Raw genomic sequence first — 26,137 nt, forward strand, 5'->3', positions numbered from 1 at the left:
TAACCAGGCAAGGTACCTACTATAGTTTGCAACGGCTATTGTAATTTTTTTGAAACATTGGAACATGTGCGTAAAATACCACTAAATTATAATATAGCAAAAAACTGACCCGTGCCCACTTTGAAGGACATTCATTCACTAACAAAAGGAGCTAATTTGAGGCGCTTTCTTGACCACAATACGCATTTTCTCTATGAAAAGACCACCTTGAAGATTTACCAAAATATCAACTTCTGTGGTCATTCTTTGAATAGAATGCAATTGTATAGTAATAGATATAATGTGAGGTGTTATTTATGGTCAATTTATAACGTATTTTTACGATATTTAGGTGAAAAATAATCATTTATAAATTACAATAAATAATTGTTTTTTTTTTACTATAATTTTAAGTTAACTTACATTTTAGTTAAATGTTTCAACGTACAAACAATCAGTTGTTTAGGAATATGTATTTCCACTTAATTTATTTATAGATCCATTATATAAAAGCATGACATACTATAAGGTACCTATAATATAATGTTATAAAATTTATATAGAAAAAACACAAATATAAACAAATACGTGAGTTATAAAAAAACTAAAATTAATGTCAGTTTTGTATGATTTAACGTATCTATAGCTTTAAATCTCTTGAAAATATTTATAACAACCAAAAAGCTATTACAATTCTCTACAACAATTGTATAAAATTAAAGAAAAGAATAGCAACAATACGAACTAAGAAGATCAGCTGCTCCCTTCAATAGATTTCAAATAGCCACAGAATGTGTCAGAGGCGTGAAATTGATAGGCTATTTTATTTCACATTCTTTACTTTAAAAGCTTACAAGCGCCATTAGAGAGAAACTTGAAAATAATCAAAGAAACAATAATAATAATATCAGCTTCATAATGGGGTGGCGCTCGTTCCCCAATTTTCGAGAAATTGCGATTTAAATACCGCACTTCGTCCACCAGAGCGGGCAATTGAAAACAAATTAAATATAATAATTATTCTCAGTGGTGATTGAAACCCCAACTGTCAATAAACAGCTGAACAGCTTTTACTGCCCTATAGAGGGAGGGAGGTCGTAGAACAACACATATGCTATTTTATATCCTGGAATTCTCTTTTTCTGAACACTCGTACTTAGATAGACATGAAAAAATTAAACATGTGTCTATTAAATACGAAACTTTTTGCAAGGAAAATCAAATAAAAGTTTTATTAAGTGTAATCACAGTATAGACAAATTCCATAAATATACTCTTAAATAATATTAAATAAAAAACAATGGGACGGGTTCGTACAATAATGTGTGAAAAAGTGACATCTCAAGGACTCTACGAGGAACAAATTTGTTTGTAATGAATGACCAACACGCCTAGAAGTCTTTGTCCTTAAATTGCGTCTTGAGTTCTGTAGCGCCGATACTTTTTTATTATGTTTTTTTTTACTGTCACGCTTTATCCCGCACACAACAGGGTAGGCAGAGGGAATCGAGTGTAAAAGAGTGTACCTCTACGCGCTTTGCTTCGACACTTGAGCCAAGAAAATGGAACGCACGCTTGTGCTCCTGCTGCACGACTGGCCTCAAATAAAAACAATTAATTTTAATCAATTTAATCTCCTTCGGGGAGAGTGGCAATCAAACCCACAACCATCACGTTTACAGTCAAATGTTGTCCTGTGACAGCTACAAAAAAAGATAATATGAAAAAACCTAGTTTATGAGTCTGTGTAATTCTGAAATAACGAGCATTGTTCTGCGGAACCTTTGTTAGTGATACCTAATGATGTTGTTACGGGATGCAAATGTGCTTTGCATTGAAGCGATATAAAAAATCTTTAGGCTGAGCTGGTTTCTAGTGAATCACAGTGAAACCTCTCATAGGAGACACCCTCGCGACCTCGTGGTATCTCTTTTTTGGGTACCCGTGAAAAGGTAACCTGGAAAAAGCCAAGTTCGGAACTCGTCTTGTAAGCTCCTATTGTAAAAGCGACGATTGTGAGTTCGATTGCTCTAGCAAGATGACAGCGTTGAATTATTAAAATTTTGAGCCTTTACTGTTTTAGTGGTTATCGGTTACTATAAAAAAAACTATGAAAAATAATAATATTAACTTATTGTACTAAAACAGTAGTAGATTCGGTCGGTCTTTAATACATTCTTAGAACGAATAACAGTTTTATTTGCAAAAGGTAAACTTTGAAAGCATTACTTTTTACACGATACCAAAATGGCGGATCGGAAGCCATTTTGTGTTCGCAATTTTAATTGGAACGATAAATGGAAGTTTTTCGTGGAATATTTTAACGGAATGTGGTCGTGAGGCGGTAAAAAGTTTTATCTGGCGACGATTAAAATTCCGTTTTCAAATGGAACAAATAGGACCTTTTTTGCTGGAGGCACGCCTGTGCTGTCACCTGGATTACCAACATGGCTGACGTGAGTGTGCTCATACAATTTGCCAAAGATAAATGTTTTAGAGGTTATTTCATAATTGAAGGAGAACCTTTGTGGATCCATTTAAATTTTGCTTAAAATATAATATGTGAAATATTAAGGTAACAATCTTTTTTACCAAAGTAAATCATAAAAAATATGAAACGAAAGTGAATTGACACTGACAGTAACCTAATATTTGATGTTTAATAACAAAATGGCTTCAGTAAATCACATCTATATTTACAAATAGGTCCATTAAATATGAACCTAATAGCGAGGCACATAAAAGCATCAACCACATCATTTAGAGGCTAGCACTAAATCAATGTGGGTGTATAAATCAAAGGATGCAGCTTAAAAGAGTATTTATAGTAGCTTAAACTTAAAAATAGCGAGATATATACGTTCATTATTTTAAATGTTTTAACGTGTATTTAATTAGGAAGATTATTTATTATTGGTACCTATTAATAATAATGAATAAGTTAACTCTGAGAATTATTGGTATCTAGTAATTGTCCCACGCACTACTATACTATTACAAATAGTTAAATTATACAGATATCTATTAATTGCAATTAGTTATTAATAATAATATTTGAAAATTAGTTAGGACAGGAAAGCCGATCTCAATTATTAGATGAGATCTGTTCAATGTCCGTGTTGTTTAAAATTCCTAAGTTCTTAACTTCTGGAACCTTCCTAACTTCTGGAAATATTAATCATTTTAATTCTCTTACACTTATGTTCGCTGTATATGAGTGCCTGTATTGCTTTCGTATATTAGAAAATCATTAATTATTAAGTAATATTTAATGAAAACATTATCAAACAAAATAAAATAAAAAAAAAATGTTTTAAAAGAAATGGCAACACACCTAATATGAAACAATATCTTTAGATATTATCTATAGTTGTTTCATGGTTATAAATCATTCCGCGTATCTAATTAAAGTGGTACAAGAAGGAATATGTCAATTAGCGGACGTTTTGCCGCGTCAGGTTTTTTTTACGATCGAAAAAAAATATATATGATTTATGACGTTTAGTGTAACTCGACTCGTTATGAGGTTACAAATTGTCTATGCCTCGGTGTCATATAATGAATAGTGTTGGGACTTTCTTTCTTATAATTTATCGATAAGCTGCTTTATATTATCTATGTACCATAATGTATTTTGTACAAGATATTTTTTTTGTATGCTGCACACGACATCTATAGCGTTTTTACAGTTGTTAATATTTTAATCGTTTATTAGAATATTCAATTGTGAATTTTTAATTGCAAATTTCGTAAAACAATTACAATAAAGTGAAGTCACTTCTTCTATGGTAGATAATATATGTATGTGTGTTAAGGTAGAGCGAGCCTGGGAATCTTAAGACGAGGTATGTTAAGGGAGTGTTTAGACACTCTGTTTCCCATTAAGACACTTTCATTCTTCCACTTCATCACCGAAACAAACTAAAATATTAGATTATTAATTTCCCAGTGTAAAAAGTCGCACAATTGAGCTCCTGCGCCATGACAGCTTCAGAAGTAAAATCATTTTCTATGTACAGACAAAAATAAAATTAATTTCAACATCATGAAACATCGATAGGTATAACAACACCAAACGTTCTAATCAGTTTAAACGAACACTTCCTTATCAATTAGCGTTTGGAAATACACGTAATTGATACATTTAATATCAATCTTATTATATATTGCATAAGGGCTAAAATAAATCCATACTCCCTGCCTGATTGGGGATGAAACGTGTCTATGGAATACCGTTTTGACATTTGTGTTAATCGTCCACAGGTGTGGGTAGTTATTCAAAGAATGTGTTTCTAATACTTATGTTTAAATTAAATATAAATATTGTGAATAATAAATGCTTGAATAAAGCCACGTGGTGTTGGTTTTGGTTAGGGCTGAATAGAGGTAGGGTAATTAGGGTATTAAAAGCTGCGTTTTCCTTATATTTTTCTCCTTTATTTATTTTATTATAAGTTTTGAAGAGTTGTGTGACGGTGAAGTTATTGTTTTTACTTAGCAGGTTGTACGGACTTGCTGCTATCACACTCAGAGATATCAATCAGTGTTTAACTCTAAATTAATAAGCAATTGACCATATGCTAAAAGTACGTAAGTTACTGGCGTAGAGATCGATTTGACTATATTTTTTAATATTTCTTTAGTATAATAATTACAATTGAATATATCCTCGTAAATCTTACAGGTACCTAGAGAAAGTATAAAATAAAAAGTATTGAATTTAAAGCTAAATATATACTAGCGAAGTTTAGTTCCGTCACTTAGTAGGTACGCAATGCCTCCAGAAATCGACGGAAAGTGGGCAACGCAAGCGACTTAATGGAAACAGAGTGTCTTAATACTAGGTTCCTAGGTTCCCCTGCGTACCCTACTATGTGCGGGAAGCTAAATATACTTACAAAAGTAAACTCAACTTACGGAAATGCAAAATATTTTCAAGTCATAAATTTTCTTGGTTCCGTTTTTTGTTTATATTACAAATATGTGACCCTAAATCATATGAAAGAATTCTTCGCATTCCCAAACCATAATTATATTTGGACGCCAGTTTAGATACCACATCATTTTCATTGAAAATATTTTTAAACATGTGCTTAGATTTTCTGCTATCCTTACATGTTTGTTAATTGCCGTTTTTACAAAGATATTTTAGATATTTCAAGTTGTGATATTTCTGGGATTCTAGATATAAAAAAAGAGGTCATCGTTAGCAGCAGCACAGCGTCTAATTGCAAACAGGGTTGTAGATTCAATTCCCACTCGGGACAAACTTTATATTTAAGCTATGTCTTTTTCGTACTTTGGTAGATAAAACGCGGGGCTAAGTTCCGTCAATTCGGCAATATTTCGAAAATTGAGTGAACGGTGGAGACACTAGGTTTCCCACGATTACCTAAACTAATATATCACCATTATAGTAAATATTCGTACAAGTAAATATTCGTTCGAGTAGCGTCAATATACGCCAGAACGTTAATTTCTTTGCTTGAATCTTAATATTTAATGTATCTAAACAAATCCAATAGGCATAATAACAATTAATTAATCTTATAATACGAACTAAATTCACATCATAAACAATATGGTATTAATAACGTCATATTTCTAATATGAGAAATGAATTTTTCGGAGAAACAAATACTATTTCAAAATAAACCTTATTTCTTTACCAATAGAGTCTTACAAAGCAAATAATCGAACTCTATTTTTCTGTTAATATAATTATATCTCCCTTCAGAATACTAAATACCTATTTAGTAGCAACTATTATGAAAAGAGACGCAGATATTAGTTTGCATATGTGTAAGAGGGACAGAGTTAGGTAGAGTTCACCCCAAAGCTTGCCAGAGTTAATATTAGGGCGGTTAAGATGATATAACAACCCCTACGATATTTTGGGAAGCCGAGTGTGAAGTGATAGGAAATTGTTTATTTTGTCGTGTTTATTTTTAAATTTTATAGAATAAATATGGTTGAAATTTGTTGGTTCATGAAAAAATGGAAATATGGCTATAGGTAATTATTTGAAAATTGTTCTCATTAACATTTCTGTAAAAAATTGACGTATTTTTAATAAAGTAATATAAAGATTGCATATCTTAAGCAATTTTTAGAACTTTTAATGATTACGTGTCTGAAATTTCTTTTGCGTAGCTTATACAATTTGATGTTTATGGAAAATAATCATTGTGTTGTAAATCATCTATACCTATTTAAAGTGTTGTTGAATTATATCCCATACATTGAAGACTTCGTCGCTACGTCAAGCCGAAGATAAATAAAATACAGATAAATAATATAAAATAAATAAATAAATCACACAAGTGTATGTCACACCAGTAGGTATACAGCGGCAAAACGGTAGTAAATCACGAGCGCTAATTTGAAACGGATCCGTAAACAGCGCGCCGAAATTCACCAAAGCGCTGCCCCCGGCCTGCCGGGCCCGGAGCCCGGCACCCGGCACTAATCTCACAAAGGGAACCAGCCGGAGGATCTCTCAAAAGGATTTAACAAGCGGCATTCACGACTGCTCATTATATTTTTATACTTTATACCTCTCTCTGGTGGCGGACGTAAAGTGCGCGAACCCCTACAAAAGGTAATTATGTTTTGATTCCTACAAAAAAATTGAGTATCACAAAGGAGACTAACGAGATAAGAGCGTGCTAAATCGCCTCCCCTCGCCCCCGCTCGGATCAATTCGGCTCGGCACGGTCGATTGGCTGAGCGGGACGGCTCTACTTGTGGGCGGGGCCCATCGCGGACACGCCCCCGGCTGGCGAGGGTCTGCGCCGCGCCACGCCGCTACCGGCCAGTCAACCTCCGACCGCGCCCGCATGCGTACACGATCCCACGATCGCGACTCTAGTGTGAAACTGTGCTAAATGGAACTGATCGGCGTTCAATGTTAAGGAAACAAAGATACGAGGACAAGGAAGTGAATATGGCGATACAGAGTGTTTCGAGGTACCCGAGCAGCCCCGCGGAGGCCACCGAGCCGCCGAAAACTTCGCGTATCAGCTTCAGCGTCGCGTCCATACTGGCCGACACGAAAGCCAATCAAGTCGATGAAACGGCTGAAATGATAAGACATCACCGCACGATACCTGAATCACCGCTGAGACAGTCGCCGGCGGCGCAGCCCGAACTGCCCGGCGGCAAGTCCTTATCACCGAGGCCCTCGTCCCAAACCCCTCCCCTAAACCTCAACGCATCTGCAACTGTCACATCATCTGATGATGAATACGAAGACTCTATCAATCAAGAAGATTCTATAGTTGATGTAGAGGACTTACAAAATGGTGTTCAGAGTGATGATGATGACAGAACCTCAACACCAAATGAGAAAGAACGAATAGGCCCTATAAGACCCACCCCGTTCAGCGCTCTAGCGGCGGCTGCGGCGGCGTACCACGGCCTAGGATGGCCTGGGTCTCCAGCAGTGGTTCCGTCATTCGGACCTCTATTTCAGTCACATTTCCCGGTTGGACACATTACAGGTCAGTAAAAGATCCCAGTCATTTTATATATCTACTTTGTTATTAATTTCATACTTAAGTGATTGATTTAAAATTTCTACTTTATCAGTTGTTTTATAAATAATAATATATAATTTGTGGATCGTAGACTTTGCGCAAGAAACGCATCTACACAGTTCTGGTTGGCCATCAATCATTTTTTTGTTGCTAGCATCATATGCTTCATTATGCTTAGCTTTTATTCAACCGATACTTTCTATTACTGAAAAGAATATGTTATTTTTAATAATAATATGTTATTTTTATGAAATTACTGAATGTTCATATAAATTATACGATTTAGGTGAATTAAAATTCTTCTATGTAATGAATAGGTACATCGACTCGTATATTATTAACACAGTTTCCTAACGAATTAAATGCAATTTAATTACAATTATTATTTGTAATTAAGGATGATTACGTAAAGTCATTTGAATTCTGCAATTATTTTATTTAATTTGTGGTACTACCTAATTATTCGTTTCCTATGAGTTTATGCGGTTGCGCAATTATACATGAAGTCTTGTTAGAATTCATTATTACCGAATGCTAATAAGATATTTTTATCGTATTTAATTTAATAAATAAGATGAAAATTTCTTATTAGCGTTCGCCAGTAGCGTAGAAGTAGTGGATAAGCATGGCACTGTAAGGCAGGTTGTGGCTTCGATTCAAACTCGAGGAATTGAAATATTTATTATATTCATTTCTTCGCTCTGGTGTCGTGGCTAAACGTGGCATGGGGTTTTGCCACTCAACACTCAATATTTCCAGAAATTGGCGGAAAATGGGGAACGGGGTGTCTAAACACTAGATTCCTACTTCCTACACTGCTATAATAAGCGTGATACAGCGTGAAGCTAATTAATAATTTAATAGCTATTTAAGCTTTCAAAAACACCTGAATTTCATAATCCTCACAACCTCGAAGCTTCCATCGGAACACGACACGTAAACCCTCGCAATCCCTCTCGACCGGTTACAAAACAAACAGTCAAAGGGGCAAAGCCGGTACATAAATAACGGATCTGTCGAAACCCGAAAACAATATCCACGATAAGATGGCGGCTCCGGCCTGCCGTTTTGCATATTATACCCAAATGGTGAAAGATATTTGTGCTCTGATAAAGAAATGTTAAGTTTTTTTTATTTGTCGTATTTGGTGACTTGAAATGGATTAAAATCTTGTTTGGACAGTTTAAAAATGTAATTTCACTTAATTAAAATTAATATTTAATTATGATATTTTTGTTGTTCTCCTTAATTTTATTACATTTTATGTTGTTTTACAAAGAAAATATTTTTATGGGCCGATATTGAAATTATTAAAATTGTGTTTTTTTAAAATCAGTTTTATCGATAATATTGTGATAGCTCTACTTCACTGACTTCATTTCACGGTGATTCACATAAAGGTTACTCTAAATTTAGCATTGCAGGTAGTAATAGGTAAATAATTGTTGTTTGTTAAAAAAATAACATATCTATATTATTAAATAATTATTAGATGGATACAATATGTTTTAACCATCACAAAATTTAACTTTATTTAAATCTTAGTAAAAACGGAGAATTTTCTAATATTATAGATTTAATAAAATATTTTAAAGCAAATTAATAAAAAGAAAAAAATTTGAAGTTATATATAATAGACAATACATTTGCCTAGTAACTCCCACCAACTTAACTTGACTTCGGTATTAATTTGCGTGATTGAAAATCGTTATAAGAACAGATTAATATAAAAGATTCTTCTATAATAGCATGCTAATCGCTCAGTCAGTTCATTATAATACAATAAAATTTATGATTTATTAAAATTTTAAATACCTGGGGCGTAAGTTGTAAACACGAGCGGTCGTGGGTTCGATTAACACTGAATGAAATTAAATATTTTTTATTCTCTGGAACCATCACTGAGCAATGCATCCAAAATTCGGCGGAAAGTGGGAGACGGAGTGTCAATAATCGTCTAACTAGGTTCTCTCTGCCTAACCTGCTTTCTGCGGGATACAGCGTGAAGCTGAAAAAAAAGAAAAAATATTTCAATGCATACTTTTAACTTATAAATAAGTTTTATAAAGTTTTTCCTTTTTTTGTTATGTACATATGAAATATTTACTATTTTCATTTCCTCAGTCTGGTACTGATGCAAAGTGCCGCGTAGAATTCCGCCACTCAATACGCAATTCCTCCAAAATTCGGCGGAAAGTGGGAAACTTAGTGTCTTAACACTACGTCCCATCTACCTTCCCAGCTCTTTAAAGTTGTTTTTTATTATTTTATAAAACATAATAAGGTATTGTTAGAGTGCAAAATGGTAGCGCGACGGCGTCTATAGGTACTTGTAATTGCATGTTTTGATCGCATTTGGCGTGTGACACAGGTCACTAATGCCTCTTGACACGAGCAGCCAAGTTTTTAAAATTACTTTTAAAATTTTAAGCCTTATTTATATTTTAAAACTACTTTTCAATTGACTTAAGTATTTATATTTTAAAGTTCTGCTTAACTACGTTACTGTTGTAAAAATAATTTTAAAAGCCTAAGTAATGGTATAATTATTCATAATTTAAGAAATAAATTAGTTCCAAAAAATACACAATTACTAAAAAATATAGCTGTATTATAGAAATAAATAGTAGATAGCAATAGGTTAAATATTTTAAAAATACTTGGGAAATTCTTTTTGTATAGGTAATCTATTGAAGTTAATTATTTCTGTTTAACTTGGCATGTAGGTAGGTTAGGGAGTGTTTGGAAAATATTTAATAGTCGCACACATTAGGGTAGGCAGAGGGAACCTAGTAGTAATCCACGGTTCCCCATTTACCGTTGAATTCTGGAGATATTGCGTAATGATTGGCGGAATTTAATTCGCCGTGCTGCGCTTTGCCTTTATATCAGAGCCAAGAAATAAAAAAAAAAGTTGCTGGCGACTATTAGTAATAAACGATGTTCTTATTTCCAATTAACTCCAATACTAAAAACTTAACGAATTTCAATTCAATTGTACTCGAGTATAAGTTAGACAAACATAATATGATATTTATCGTTTATCAAATGAAAGCATACCTACGAGTACCAACATTGAAAAAACAAACATTCGCATGCACTTCTAATGGCGCATTGTCACGTTACTTAATTTATTTAGTTTTACACTAATTAAGAGTTTTTTTTTACGTCATTGTGCGCTCGTAAATAATTACGTCAGACATTTCTTCGCTATCGTAAATCATTCGTTTTCTTCATTTAGGCATGTGAACTTATGAACTTTTGTATTATTAGCGGATGTTTATTGAATAAATTGAGATAGTGTTAACGCGTTGTGTTCGATCGGTTGTGGGTTCGATGCCCATTCGAGGGAATGGTTATGCGTGCTTGAACACGAGGTTTCCTTGCCTACTATGTTATACGGAAAAAAGCGAGAATATGCTTTTTTTTAAATTAAGTTCATATAGTTGCATTCATATTTTTAAGTTTACGTAAGTACTTATTACATTAAAAGTATTCTGTGCTATAACTTTAAAAAAAAATTGACAGAATTTTAATTTCTTTTTTTTATAATATTAAACATACATGTTAAATATTATAATATCAGTACCTACCTATGTAAGTATTATATATCACTCTCAATATAAAGTTATTTTTAAAATACGTTAAATCGAAAAATTATAATTCTCCTTAGTAAAAACCTACATACTATATACCTACCTAGATATAATTTAACGCAATATCGCAGCAATATTAAAATTTATTACAAATAAATATATTATTTCAGGAAAAAATAAGTCAATATTTATGAACACTTAAAAAAAATACGTAAAAAAATAACGACCAACCATCATGATCTTGACATTTGATGCGTAACTACCATTTTTTTTTATTTGCGCATTGTTGACGTCACATGCATATGCATGCTTACCTCAGTATCCGGTATGCATCAAAAGTCTATATATATAGGTACTTATAATAAAATTGTAAATGATCGGTGTCTGTACGTAGGAGATATATGAGAAAATCTATTATTGGCATTTTTTTTTGTGTCTGTCTGTCTGTGCGTTTGTTCACGCTAATCTCAGAATCGGCATTCAGATTTCACTGTTGTATTTAGGCTACTTTCCTTAACATTAAATATTGGTATCGCATTATTTCTATTCATAAATGAAATAGTTAAATACTTTATATCAATAATAAGAATTTGGTCCGCCAAAATTGCTACAATTATTTAATTGAATTGACTGAAACTTTAATTTTTAATGTGTGAAGCGATATTGTTATCAGAACACGAAAAATAATAGCGGGCGAAGCCGCAAGCGTGTCGCTAGTTAACAATAAAAGGCTTATTCTCTTATCGGCACAATGGCCTCTTACCTTTGCCAGGTTAAATACGCGTTAATACGACCATAAATTCGTATTTTCCTATTTGTTTACGATCATAATAGACTATTAAGTTAAATTACTAATCTAAAATCGTACCATGAAGTGAAATTGATGAGGAAATAATTTTTCCTCGAGCTCGTTATCGGCGGCTGATTAAAAATTAGGTTATAATGCTTTTGTTTACATAAAGTATAAGTGATCTCGGATTTCGATTCTCAACTTTCTTCAGCAAACTAAATTAAGCATGATGTTTATACAAGGAATCTAGTTCGAAAAAAGTTTATTTTTACTAGATTTCTTATGGAGTGGTCACGTGTCAGATCTTTCTCTTCTTTTCAATGATAACGCATTTATAGGTACCTAAAGATTATGCATTTCGAATTAAAACTGAAGCAATTACATTAAGCCAGGCACGTCCCAACTTCCCAAATGAGGCCACATTTCCATCAAACATTTTAGGTGACTCGTTTTCAAGGAATTCAAAAAATAAAAATTAGCTAAAAACAACATTTGCATTCGACCAGCGGATGCAGTGTCAAAAACCCGGCGCTGCCCAAACCCGCGGGCTTGTTTGTGCAAATTGACGTATTTAATCGCCTACCTCGTTTCGTGAAAGAATGCAATTCGCGACAAAAAAAGGGAAACGACCGCGTGTTTTAATGGGCATCCCTAATTGGTCACCGCATAGGTGGAGGGCAGAATTTCAAATTGCAGAAAACATTCACCATTAGATATGCAGTTCGACAAAAAGTCGAGCTCAGCGCCCTCCACGCCGCAAATACACTGAACGTCAATGACGTTTTCTTTTAGCGATAGTAAATGGTTGGGTTCTAGGTATTGCGTGTGGTATTCTGTCATTCGTGGCGTAGTCAAAGCGGGCTGACGTCGTGCCTATCACTTTACTTGCCTTTAAGTAGTACTTACGATTTAAACGGCACTTCAGCTCATTGTCTGAAGTCGTTACCGGCGTCGACTGAGCTGTTCCGCGAACAACTAAAAATATATTTGCTTAAAAGTTTGCAGCGTTCGGTTATTCCTGTGGGAAATTGAACCTTACCCGCTTTGGTATAAAGCAAAGGGTTGTCCAATTAGCGTGATTGTTTTCGAGCTCTAATTTGCTCGTGCAGGAAGCACGGATGGCATGATGGGGATCCCAACACCGTATAATCTTCACTTCTGATGTTATCTCAAGATTTATTATGCTCTGTCATCGCCCGCGAGATGGCAGCACGCATCACTGAAGACGCTACTGGATTTATGTTTTTTAAAAGTATAATTTTAAGCTGTACACATTGCAATATTAAAGTATATTTTCAATTCGTGGGCAATCACACGACCTCCCAAAGCGGATTTATTAAAACACAACCAAGAAATATACATCTAGATAGATGGAAAATACAAAAATAGCGTGGAAAATAATCAGAAACGTCTATTGAAACTATTTTAAGAATGGTATAATTTGAAATGTCGGTCCAGTAACTCAATCAGGCGACTCGCACGCAAACGAATCGATTAATCGCTCGGTCACCGTCCGCCAGGCGGAGCCACGCGTCAATAAAATACTTGTACAACTATCGCGAATTAAAACTATAGCCAATTAGGAGAGGCAATCGAGCGAGTACAGCTAACAAAAAAAACCCATAACTCGACCCCCATATGATATTGCAACCTAATACCAACGTCTAAGGTCTATTTGGAACGTGAAAGGCATGGTTATAGGGGTTGCGGGCCAGCACTAACGAGACTCGATAAGACTTTACAGTTAGGTACCTGATAGACTAATATGGACGTATTTATCGTTGGTCTTGCACCAGCTCTCTGTCTCGGTGTTATATTATTGTACGGTAATGATTTTTAAATGAAACTAATTCGCGATGGCCTAATTGCTTGTGTCGTTCTGTTTTCTTTTCTATTTAATAAGTAACTTAAGATTTATTACTGTATAGTTTTTATGTTTTTACAAAATGGAATATATGATTCGTTGAATGATTTTCATATTAAGAATAGTAGTACTGTAGTCAAGCTAGGAACACGAGTCATAGCAGTTGTTTTTAGTAATAAATATAAAAGAAAAAATTGAATAATCTATGCATAACTAATTTTTATCTTTAAAAAATATTTTAGGATATTCATCCCTATACCTACACATAAAAAAAAACTATTTAATATTACAGCGTGAAGCTTTATTATTTATATAAAATTTAATTATAACAAAAAATGCTCCTAAGTTATACAAACATTACATTTATACAAATATTTATTTTTACATTGTTGCGAAGCAGACTAGGTTACCATTTATCGCCATCATTATTTCGTCTCAATTTCTATGCTTATTAATGTAATAATAATTTTATTTCGATTATAATCGAATATTGAAATTAATTATTTAGCATATTTTAATTGATTTTTGCTAAATTCGTGTAAATTTGTTTTTAAATGGCGAAATTTCTTTCGCATTCGGTTTCCAATGACCATATATGGGCATAATTACGAATATACATTAGCATAAAGTCATTATAAGGGCTATAAATCTGTACAGCTATACATACGTTTGATTTATAATATTTTAATTAAAATAATCGAGTGTGTCAAATTAGATAATTTGTCATCGGTTTCGGATTCATTGTGTTCTGGCCATAAATAACGTCCTTCTTGGAAATTATTTGAATATCCATTAAGAGAATGGAAGCTAAACTTACAAAATATGGCAGTCATATTTTTTATATTGTATTAAAAATTATGTCTAACCGACTTAACACTAATAGATAAATAATTATAGTTTAATATTTATTTTTGTAGCTGTTATGGCGCAGTGGATCAATATTTGATTGTAAATACGATTGTTATGGGTTCGATCTCATTTGGGGCTAATTATTATTTTCTCGTTCTTTCAACAGTAAGCGCAATATTGACTCCATCACTAACATCTAATTGCGAATATCTCGTATTCGGGCGGAAAGCGAAGAAAAGGAGAAGAATGACACTGGGCTGTCTCTGCCTGATAAAAATATATTTATAAGAAAATATTTAACAATATTGATATGTCTGAGTTTCTATAACAATTCAAAATAATAATTAAAATTTATAAAAAAGTTATATCAATATTTTATAATAACTATAAGGAAGCAAGTTTCAAAGGAATTAAAACTATTATATAAAGTTGTCAATTTATATCATTTACTATGTTATCTCGTTTTTAGACGCTAGACACATGGCGTCTAATAAAATTGAAAATATAAATTTTGTTAGCGATTTAAAAATACGAGATTAAATTTATTATTTTACGGTAGTAGGTAGATAGGATAAACTTTTAATTTTATTTTATTAACTTTTTTTTATTTCAATGCCACGCGTTGAATATACGTATGTAAGAATTAATATAGCTACGAGCAATTCCGTGTGAAATCATTAGCATATGTAGTTGGTATCTTTTGTAGTGATTAGTTAGATAATTAATAATTGTCGACGCTCACCTTGGCCATTAAAAATAATAATTACATGCAAAAAATAATATATAGGATTCTGATTTGGTCTAGTGCTTATGCATATGAGCATTGTAAGAGACTAAAATTGAAGAAGCCAGACGGATAAACATACGTTAAAATTTTAATTTGAATAAAAATCAGCTTCACGCTGTATCCCGCACACAGCAGGGTAGAGGGAACCTAGTGTTAAGACACTCCGTTTCCCCACTTCCTGCCGAATTCTGGAGGCATTGCGCGCTTTGCCTCGACCCCAGAGCGAAGAAATGGAAATATAAACGTAAATAAATATTTCACTTCCTCGAGTGGGCATTGAACCCACAACCGTCGCGTTACAGTCACACCCTTGTGCCGCTGCGCTACGAAGGCCTCAATTAATTTGAATAAAAATGTATCAAAAACTAAGATTATTTTGACGCAAATAAATGAAATATTTGACAATTCAATGATGTGAGGACGTATCATTAGTATAACATGTTTATATATATATTTTTTACCGGTAAAAATCTCTTTATGACGATATGGTAACAGCGTGGGAGTCGGGCGCCCCGCGGCGAGGCGGCGCAGGCGCATTACTATCTTCATTTATTAATATCACGTTGCTTATGATTTAAGTCTTTCCTAATATATTTTATTATGTTGTTGTTTCGATTTTATGAATTTCATTTGTTTTATTTATTTTGTTTCGATGATGATGATGAATTATGACTCGCTATATGTAGAAATACAAAGGTGTTCTTGGCTTGATTTATACATAGCGCTTGAACTAGAGCTTGAGTTTGCAAATGAACAAAACCAAGAAAAAGTGTGGGTTTTAGGTAATTTGTTGTTCCCAGCGTCGCACTTACTCTAAGAAATCTCCAATAAATCCTAGTGGATTCATTTTAGAAATGTATAATCGAAACCATAACCTCTTATATTAATATATTCAAACTTAAATATACATATATAAAATATAATATACATTGCGTTGGCTATATTTTTCTCCATAACAATAAATGTAAATCTACAAATGAACTTTGTACCCCAGATTATTTTAATAACATCACGATAATATTTTAATTAATATGTCTAAATTCACTGTAAACATGTAATTTTATTGAGCTCAATAAAATTTGTGAACGTTTGTATATTAAAAAAATGTAATAAAGATATGGGAGATTAATTATTATTTATGCTTTTACAATATACCTACTGTGTTAGAGATGACGTAGCTGTCAGTGGTTGACGAGATCATGATGACTGCGGGTTTTAAGCAATCGGTGGTAAATACCTAATTAAATTATAATTTCCTTCCGTTTCTTTTAACACAGGGACCTACATATATAGGGAAATAATATACAATGGCAAATTTAAATTATAAGAGAAGTTACATGGCATTTCCATATGTTAGGGAGAAAATAGAGAAAATAATGATGTCTCTCCTTATTCTTCGACGTATTGCAAAATATATACTAGGAATTAAATCCACGACCAAAAGATATAGGTTACAAACTTACAAATATACTAAATATGTTACGATAATGGCGTCCATACTAAACTATGCCTAATATTGCTCCTACGTAAGACATTTATAATTTATATTGAAATTTAAATAGGTTATCTCATTTCGAGGTCGTGACATTAGAAGATTATGATTTCTTTGTTTTAATTATTATTTAATTTTGAAATATTAACTGTCGACGTCGACCTTTTTTATCATTTATTATTTAAAATGTTTTCTGTATATTCCAAATTACTTGTTTACTCTAAATTCAAATTAAACAAATCAGCTAACTCTTTTATTTTATTTTCTTAAAACTTTGGGGTTTAGATTTATTTCATGAATTGCATTGATTATGGATTTCGCAGTGCGGATAAGGATATAGGCGTAAACTTAAATAAAAATAGCATAAAATTTAGATTTACGACAAAAAAGACAGATTTAAACAATGTTTAGTCATTTGGTCTTTAAATATATAAATGTTGTAGAGTATAAATAAGCAGTAAGTACGTCCCATGTCATGCTCCTAATTATAGAAGCATTCCCAATCAATTATACGAAACAAAACGACGGCGTTTGTTCGGGCTGGAGACACATTGTTACTTGCTTTTGTGGATTTTTTTTATTGTGAGTGTAATGAGTGGCTAAAATTTATTTATCTACAAAAAGAATATACCTAATTATATATAATGTTAAGAAGAATATGTTAAATTAAAGTAGAAAAATTTATATCCTATTGAAAAGTGGAAAACAGTTTAAATATTTTTTTATTGTCAATAAAATTTAATTACAATTGCACTTATACATAAAATCAATGTTAAAATTAATTAAAGTAGTTATGTTTATAATAACTATAAACATATGTATATGAAAACTATAATTATGGGATAAATAGTGAGGCCTAATCAGACTTGAATCTTGACTTGACTATGTCTTGAGGATTTTGAATATCTCTATGATTTTAACATATATCTTCTTGTAGCTTTCGCATTTGTACAAGACATTTAAGGGAATCCTAGTTTATAGTAATAACATTCTTTTCTTCGTAATTTTTATCTATTGTAAAAGATATTGTGCCGGTTATTAAACCGGAAAGAAATATCTCTAAAACTAAATAAAAATTATAATTTAATTATTTTTCTATTACAAAACAATTTAAACAAAATTCACCAAGTAATTTCTATCTAAATCACAAAACTAAGTCCGAACAAGCAATCAAGTGTCAAACGTTGGCTGCGCGCCAAAATACTAATGCCCCATTGAATAGCGCTATTTGTAACGTCGACTAAACTGTAGCGGTAGTTAATAGCCGGGCCACAGATAATGTTAAATGTATTAACGTTTAATATTTATTTTAAATTTATATTGTACATTTATAAAATATTATTAACATATCAAGGAAATCTAGCTTGTTGTCGTAGATTCAATATTTGCTCTAATATTTATTTAGTTGTGCTAATATATATTTGTTTTTAATGGGAAATATTTGTATTTTATTTAAAAAAAAAAATCTATTTTCTATTCTCTTTGGTACTATTTCCTGACCTATACATGTATATGCTTTATTATCTGTTGATTAAGATCTATGTTCTATTGAAATTATAGTAATAATAGTTTAAAAAATACATCCTACTTTAACAATTAAAGAACAATAAATATTTAAGTGGGTACTCATAACAAAGTCCTAGCTAAAAGCTTTAACTTTTTTTTATGTTTTCAATGGCTATTCGCACAAAACGCTCTATTATAAAAATAAATGACATTTGATCCTTAGATAACATTATTATACTTATCACAATAATAATAGTAAACAAACCCTTATTAAAATTTTAAAAGGTTAAGGATATTTTTTTATTTAATTGATTATAAAAAAATATATATTTATAGTAAGCAGAGAATTAAGAGTCTATAAAGCTAAACTTTTCATAAGCAAACTTAAAGCTTAGGAAGCTTTTAAAACTTTTAATTATTTTTTTTAAATAATTCAATCTATTTATATTTTTATTTAAAATTTACGCGTTTCCTATGGCCCGATTGAAAATGAATGGTTTGAAAGGAGTTCCTTTTGATCCTCAGATAAAATAATAATGTGGGTGTAGTTTTGGAATTCGGGAAGACTTGTTAATGGCGGTCTTTGTTTCAAATGTTCTTGAGATTTATTGATATACTTTTATTTCCTTTTCCATGATACCTACTGATACCCTACAATTATATAAATAGATATTTGAAATATATTCATTATGTTTATTTGTATTGTTTCTGTTTATTTTTTAAAGATTTATATATCTAAATTAAGAAAAACTTTAGAGCTATAGATGTATAAGTTAGGAATTTTTGTCTATTAACATCATCAGCTTCATTAGTTTGGTTGTACATATAGATGTTTAAGGTAGATATTATTTATTTTAAATATTTTTTCCGTAGCCAGGTGTTTGACTCCATTACCTTACACACTATTTCTCTGCCCACCTCAACACCACTCTAGCAGTACAGAATTAAATTATTCTATCCTTGAAAATACGGAAATTGTTTAAATAAAACAAAAAAATACTATTATAACACCAACAACTTAATTAACGTACAAACTACACTTAAAACAACAGCAAATCATTAAAAGCTACATCATATAAGTTAAATATAATTAAAATTAGCATTAAACAGTGACATAGACGGTTTCAATGCTTCATTAGTACAATTTCAGTAAAGTCGACATTCCCGCCTCTCGTGTGCTGAAGCAAAAAACGTCAGTTTTAAACATCGGAATGAATGACATACCGCGCCTCGCACGATTAATGGTGTAGCGCGAACAAAAAGGAGACATTCTCATTAATATATCAAGTGTCTTTTTAGCACGAGAATAGTACGGTCAGAATGTGAAATTTAAATTGATTTCGTTCTACCCACATTATATGTTGTTGAATAAATTTGTATGTTGATCGATTGGTGGTATATTATTACTCTTTTAAAAGTATCTAAAAGTATTCGTATAGAAATACAACAAATATTCAATAGAAGTCGTTATAATATAAGTATAACTAAATCCAGTTTCTTAGCTACACGCTGTATCCTGTAGAGTCACTCCGTTTCCCATTTTCTGTTGAATTCTGGAGGCATAGAGTGTTAAGTAACGGAACTTAACGTCGCGCTTTGCCTCGACACCAGAGCGAGAAATTGAAAAATATTAAATATTTAATTTCCTCGAGTGGGAATCGAACCAACAACCTGTTGCGTTTACAATGCCGCTTGTGCCAAGACAGGCCTTTAATATAACTATGTTATAACATAATAATATAATTTTCATATGTTATCGCTTCATAAATAATTATTTAAGGAAAAATATACTAATGGGTTTAATTAGTTATTTGTGTTATGGTATGATATCGTAAAACAAGGTAACCGGTCGCGGCTTTTATAAAAATAACACCCGTTTTTGAAATGCCAAGTGCACTGTAATATGTGTAATTAATTAGTTCTTTTAACGTTATTTCTATTAAAAAATATATTTGAGTTATATATACCTACTTAAACTTATTGTTAAATTATAACCAAAAGTATCCATAATTTTGATATAAATAGCCTATGTGTTATTCTAATGTATAACCTATATTAATATAAAGTTTCATCTAAATCCGTTCATTAGTTTTTGCATGAAAGAAGAATAAACAACTTATCACATTTATAATATTAGTACGATTAAGCCGTCCGTTTTGATTAATTAGGAAATAACTTAAAATGACAAAATATAATAACATTAACATATACATATTAATAAAATACAATTTAAAGAACATTAATAACCGTTATTTTAACATAAAAATATAAGTAATGTATATCCATTACATTAATAATGAGAGACAATAGCGACACTTAAATTTTAAAGCGTCGTATTTCTTTCAAAGCTAAACACGTATAATTCAATGAACATCTGCACTCGATATCTCTTAGACAATTAACAGTGGAACGGTTTCTGGTAGTATTTTTAAAGACGTCATTTAGATGAGGACAATATAAGGACTGGTTACCACGTGGCGATTGAACGATTTAGTTATTATGTTATTTTGTTTTTTATTTTATTTTAATTTTGAATAACATCACTATAATTTAAGGTTATGTCTAGATAAACTACTTGATATTCGTTTATTTCCCATTTTATTATAATCATTGTTCAAAGCAAACAAAAATTCCTAATTTAATAATATTTAATATATTAGTATATTGTTTTGTCTATATATCTTTGTAAATATAATAACTAGCTGTACTCGCTCTACATTACCGTTGCTAGCGCGCACGCCGCCTTATTTTTATTCTGTAGCGCCGGCAGCTTTGACGTCTAACACGACATTAATACATATGAACTTTTTTCATCTGTCACATAATTTACTTTTTTCCCGCTTCTTGTGGCCCATTAGCTATTAAGCGAGTCGTGGTGTTTGACATCGGGATTAATATGTTGAAATCGTAAACGCCGTCACCCTAAATGCTTCTAAAGCACGCTTAGATTTCATTTAGCTGGTTAAAAAACAAATCTGGTTCATATTATATTTTCAGGTACTTATAGTTTTTTTTTCTTTAGTGTCACGCTTTATTCCGCTAACAGCAAGATATCCGTTCCCCATTTTCCCGTTAGATTCTGGAGGCATTGTGCGTTGAACGGCAAACTCAACACCGCATTTTTGCTTCGACACGAGCGAAGAAATGAAAATATTAAATTGTTCGTTTTCTCAAGTAGGAATCGAACCCATAACCGGTCTCGTCTACAGTCACACTTTGTGCTCCTGCACCACTGACTCGCCTCAATATACTTATATTATTAAGTTATATATGCTAATTTTAGCGATTGGAAAATTTATTATTTATATAAAAATAATTGCGTATATCAATTTGTTATTGAATTACCATATCCCGTTTCCTATTTGTGAATATTTTACAACTCGATCGTTGATTAATAAAATCTACTACTTACGTTTCAATATTTTTTATGAGAGATCGACTGTGGACGTTTATATTTACGATCCTATATATTTTTATAGCATACATATAATGAAATTATAACTGATCGCTGTCTGTACATAGATGTATAAGAAAATCTATTATCGACGGCATTTATCAATGTATATAATATAAAACAGTGATTTTTTAAGTTTTTTTCTGTTTGTCTGTACGTTTCTTCACGCTTATCTCAGAATGGGGTTAGCTGATTTAAGTACAGTTCGATTTTGCTTCGACAAAATTTCTACAAACTTTTTATCAAATTGGCTAAAAGTTTAAATTATTATATATAGACCTTTTAAGTGATAATTTTATTAAAAAACGTAAGTAATTCAGATTAGTATATATAGATTAGTATATTTGTGTGGTTGTAGTGGGCGAAACCGCGAGCCAGTCGGTAGTATACAATATAATCATATAATTAATACTCTACGTCAATTATTATGAATGACAACATATAAATAGATTTGCGTATGCCGTCTTATCTCGCTGGCCATTAGCTATCGACTTTCTAACGCCCGTACAATCAATCAACTCGTAAACGTTAATTAGTTCCTACATATTAATTAGTATCGATATTGCCTATAATCGATTTTTATCAGTTATTAGTTAAAATACTATAATTCATATCGATTAGGTGATATGTTTTATCATTTCGTTTCCCGTTACCGAGACGACCGGTCGCAATAACGAGTGCTAAGCTTTAAATTTAATGCAATTAAAAATACACATTAATTTTTATCTCAAATATTATGTTTTCTAGTAGCGTTGGGTAGAATCATAAATATTATATAATTAGCGTTTGCGTATCTCGAAACTTGATTTTATCGCGATGTCGTAAATATTTGTAACTAGACCCCTATCGTATCTTATGGTTCACAAATTAAGTAGATTTTGAATGTCGATACACAGATGTGTTGTAGTATGTGGTACTTTCTTAATATAAGCGACGTATCTTAGCATAATATTAAATATATTGTGGATTCGATTTGTTTAGGGGGAAATTTAAAATAAGCAAAAATAATTGATGAAATGAAATTTTTATAATTTCCATTTCTTTCCTCTGGTGTTCTGCCACTCAACACTCAATGCCTCCAAAATTCGCAGGAAAATTCCCATTTTGGGACACTGGACACCCAGTCAGGCACACGCCTGATACTGCTAAAAAAGGAGAATAATTAAAAATTCCGTAACATTTTTAACTTACTTAGCTGATTTATGTATTTATTTCTCATATATAGTACCTACTTTAATTTTCCTTTAGCCTTTGCATATTACAATAAATAGTTTTCTAGATCACTTTTTTAATAAATTAAGTAAAGAAAAAAAAACTTACCCAGAAGCACCTTATCTGGTACGTGGGCGACAATCGAAATCTCGGTCAACCGGTCCCAGTAATAAAATCTCAAATTTGCGTATTAATACTTGCTTTATTGTAAAATAATTTAAAATTACTTTGTATAGATGCTATCTCAGTGGGATCGCGGCTCGTTTCTTTCGTTGTTTTATACTTTTATTATACGATTTATTGAGAAGGAGCGGCATTCCGTAGAAACCTTTGCTTATTGAGTTGTAATGTAGGGCCTTTAGATGCTAGTAATTTCAACTGTAGGGCAATGTGATATAAATAAAGTTATATTTTTATTTATAACTAGCTTTTGCTTTTCTTGTGCGGCGTTGGGTTCTGCTACTCAACACGCAATGTGTTCAGAATTCGGCGGAAAGTGGGGAACGGAAGTATGTCAATGAGATCGGAGTGTCTAAACACTAGGTTCCATTTGCTTACCCTGTCATTTACAGGATACAGCGTGAAGAGCAAAACAAACGATTAACGTTACATAACGAGATAGTCCATAGTTTCCCTTGGTAAATAGACTTATGCATCACAAAAATAATTATTGAATTCCAAGTACCAGTTCAGGATGAAGGTAGAAAAATATCCATATTAAACTCTACTTTCTTTTCCAGACGCCAACGGCGAGCCTCCCAAGCTAAAATGCAACTTACGGAAACACAAGCCAAACCGCAAACCTCGAACCCCCTTCACAGCGCAGCAGCTGCGTGCTTTAGAGAGCAAGTTCGTCGACAAACAATATCTGAGCATAGCTGAGCGAGCTGAGTTCTCCTCATCGCTGGGCCTGTCGGAAACACAGGTGAATTTCTTTTAAAAGAAGCATTTCTTTACATATTTCTATTTTTTTACTTTCACGCTGTATCCCGCACATAGCAGGGTAAGCAGGGTGGATAGCAGTATGCTGGAGAGTTTACATTTGGAGTGACGAAACTAAACTGGGAATCGAACCCTCAACCTGTCGCGCTCGTCGAACGCTTGTGCCCCTGCGTCACGACTGGCCTCTCTGATACTTCTATTTTAAACTATTTTTTACTTGCAAGGTCAAATGGAAATAACTAAGAGGAGTGTACAAAATAAGACACATTCTGATAAAACGATTTACGTAAAATAGCAGTCTAACCTTCTTCCATAAATAAATTGTCTAACACGAAAATATCTTTTAAATTAGAATTAGTAGTTCCTAAGATTAGCGCTTTCACTCTAACAAACACTTCAGTCTTATAATATTAGTATAATTATTATTGTTATCCTGGCATTTGTATTACAACCAAATTTTACTTATATTTTTATTTTATAATTTTATCTTAAAGTACGTATCTCGTATAGCACGTTAATTTTGTAACAAACCTAAATTCAAGAAGCCCTTTTCTTTTGTACCTAATTAAGTTGTATACGCATTAGTTTAAATTTTTTTATAACTCTAAATTAAGAGACGATGTTATGACCTATTATACTTATATTACTCAAAACAAAAGTCAATTAAAATACTTTTTAACGCACAACTACCAACGTTATAGCTTTTATAAACCCGTTCCTAACATCACTAGCTCGTAAATATTAAATAATGAGTGAAGAATTATGCTAATTATTAAAATATGTAGCTACTACGTTATCGTGTGTTGTAAATTTAACGCAATAATTTATAATATTTATGTAAAGTTAAAAATTCTGATGGTATTTAATATCAAATTTAACCGTTTCGTTAACGTTGAGTAAATTATATTATGTATTATAATTACAAAATTATTTATAAAATTATAATTTGTAAGTTGTAATTTTTATCTGTGGTTTAATTTAAATATATTAATAGAATTTGTTTTGTCTGCAGGTAAAAATATGGTTTCAAAATCGTCGCGCCAAAGCGAAACGTGTGCAAGAGGCGGAGATAGAGAAGCTGAAGATGGCTCAGTTTTCGCGTCATCCACATCATATGTACCCTCATCCTCTTCAACAGTACTTCCCCCATCCTTTAATGGGGAGACCCATGCCGCCAATGATGCCGCCACACTTGACAATGCAGTCGGTACCTAGTTCACCATCGCCAAGCACTCAAACGAGTGGACCACAATAAATGTTAATCCTACCCTACTAATACCTATTATAAATGTGAAAGTTTGTAAATATGGGTGTTCTACTTATACGCAAGATCTACTGAACGGAGCGGAACGGATTAGATGGAACTTTACAGATATAGCTTATATATCAGAATAACATAATTATGTTACAATTAATAAAAAGATTTTGTATAATTTGGCTATAATGTAACAAAACGTGAAGCGGGCGAACCTGCGTTTCTGTCATTAGTGTTTAATAAACCAAAATGTCTGCATAGTATTATAATAATCATATGGGGGCTATACTGGAACACGTCACTACCTAAAACTAGACTATTCCATTGTTTATTTTAAATTCAACTAAATCAACATGCAATTTTAATAAAAAAAATATTATTATAGAGCGAGGAACATAATCAGTGTAAATTATTTTGTAAATATAGTTTTAAGGGTACCGCATTTTGCGTACATGTTGTATTATTTAAAACTTTTCTTTATTTTTAACTTTATAGCACCAAAACATAGCAATGTATTATTTTATTTTTGGTACAAAATTATTCTTATGCAAATTATCGGAGTTTGAACTGTTGTAATATTGTAAATTATAAATATTTGTAAATTAATATTTGTACTTGTGTAATAAATATATTAAAAATTCTATGAATTAAAAAAAAGGTCTTTTAATTATTTATCTATAATTTCGTTTTATTATCTATTAAAAAAAAAAGATTGTCTATGACAGTGGAATCTGACGTTACGCATTTACTCACGGAAGTTGCATCAACTGTAATAAAAAAATGATTTATTTTATTAATTAGTGCCCAGTAGTTGGTTACGTTTATGGCCGTAATGATAATAGCACGATTAAATCAAATTGTAAGTAGCCCTTT

General features: G+C 32.0%; 1 protein-coding gene across 1 annotated transcript; it reads left to right on the plus strand.

Annotated features, from left to right (window-relative positions):
* The first annotated feature begins 6,840 nt into the window (after positions 1 to 6,840).
* Positions 6,841 to 25,848, plus strand: LOC146528370 (uncharacterized). The gene is made up of 3 exons (XM_085203310.1): positions 6,841 to 7,481; positions 23,808 to 23,992; positions 25,022 to 25,848. The coding sequence occupies exons 1-3, from the start codon at positions 6,887 to 6,889 to the stop codon at positions 25,262 to 25,264; spliced, it is 1,023 nt and encodes a 340-aa protein (XP_085059436.1). The 5' UTR covers positions 6,841 to 6,886; the 3' UTR covers positions 25,265 to 25,848.
* The last annotated feature ends 289 nt before the right edge of the window (positions 25,849 to 26,137 follow it).

This window comes from Heliconius melpomene, chromosome 19 (assembly GCF_056956725.1).
Source record: "Heliconius melpomene rosina isolate 202511_hmr_F chromosome 19, ASM5695672v1, whole genome shotgun sequence".
In the NCBI taxonomy this organism is placed as follows: domain Eukaryota; kingdom Metazoa; phylum Arthropoda; class Insecta; order Lepidoptera; family Nymphalidae; genus Heliconius; species Heliconius melpomene.

Coding starts and splice junctions, on each gene's coding strand:
- LOC146528370 (XM_085203310.1), top strand. CDS start 6,887: ATGTTAAGGAAACAAAGATACGAGGACAAGGAAGTGAATATGGCGATA. Junction 7,482..23,807: donor CCCGGTTGGACACATTACAG/GTCAGTAAAAGA, acceptor TTTCTTTTCCAG/ACGCCAACGGCGAGCCTCCC. Junction 23,993..25,021: donor TGGGCCTGTCGGAAACACAG/GTGAATTTCTTT, acceptor TTTTGTCTGCAG/GTAAAAATATGGTTTCAAAA.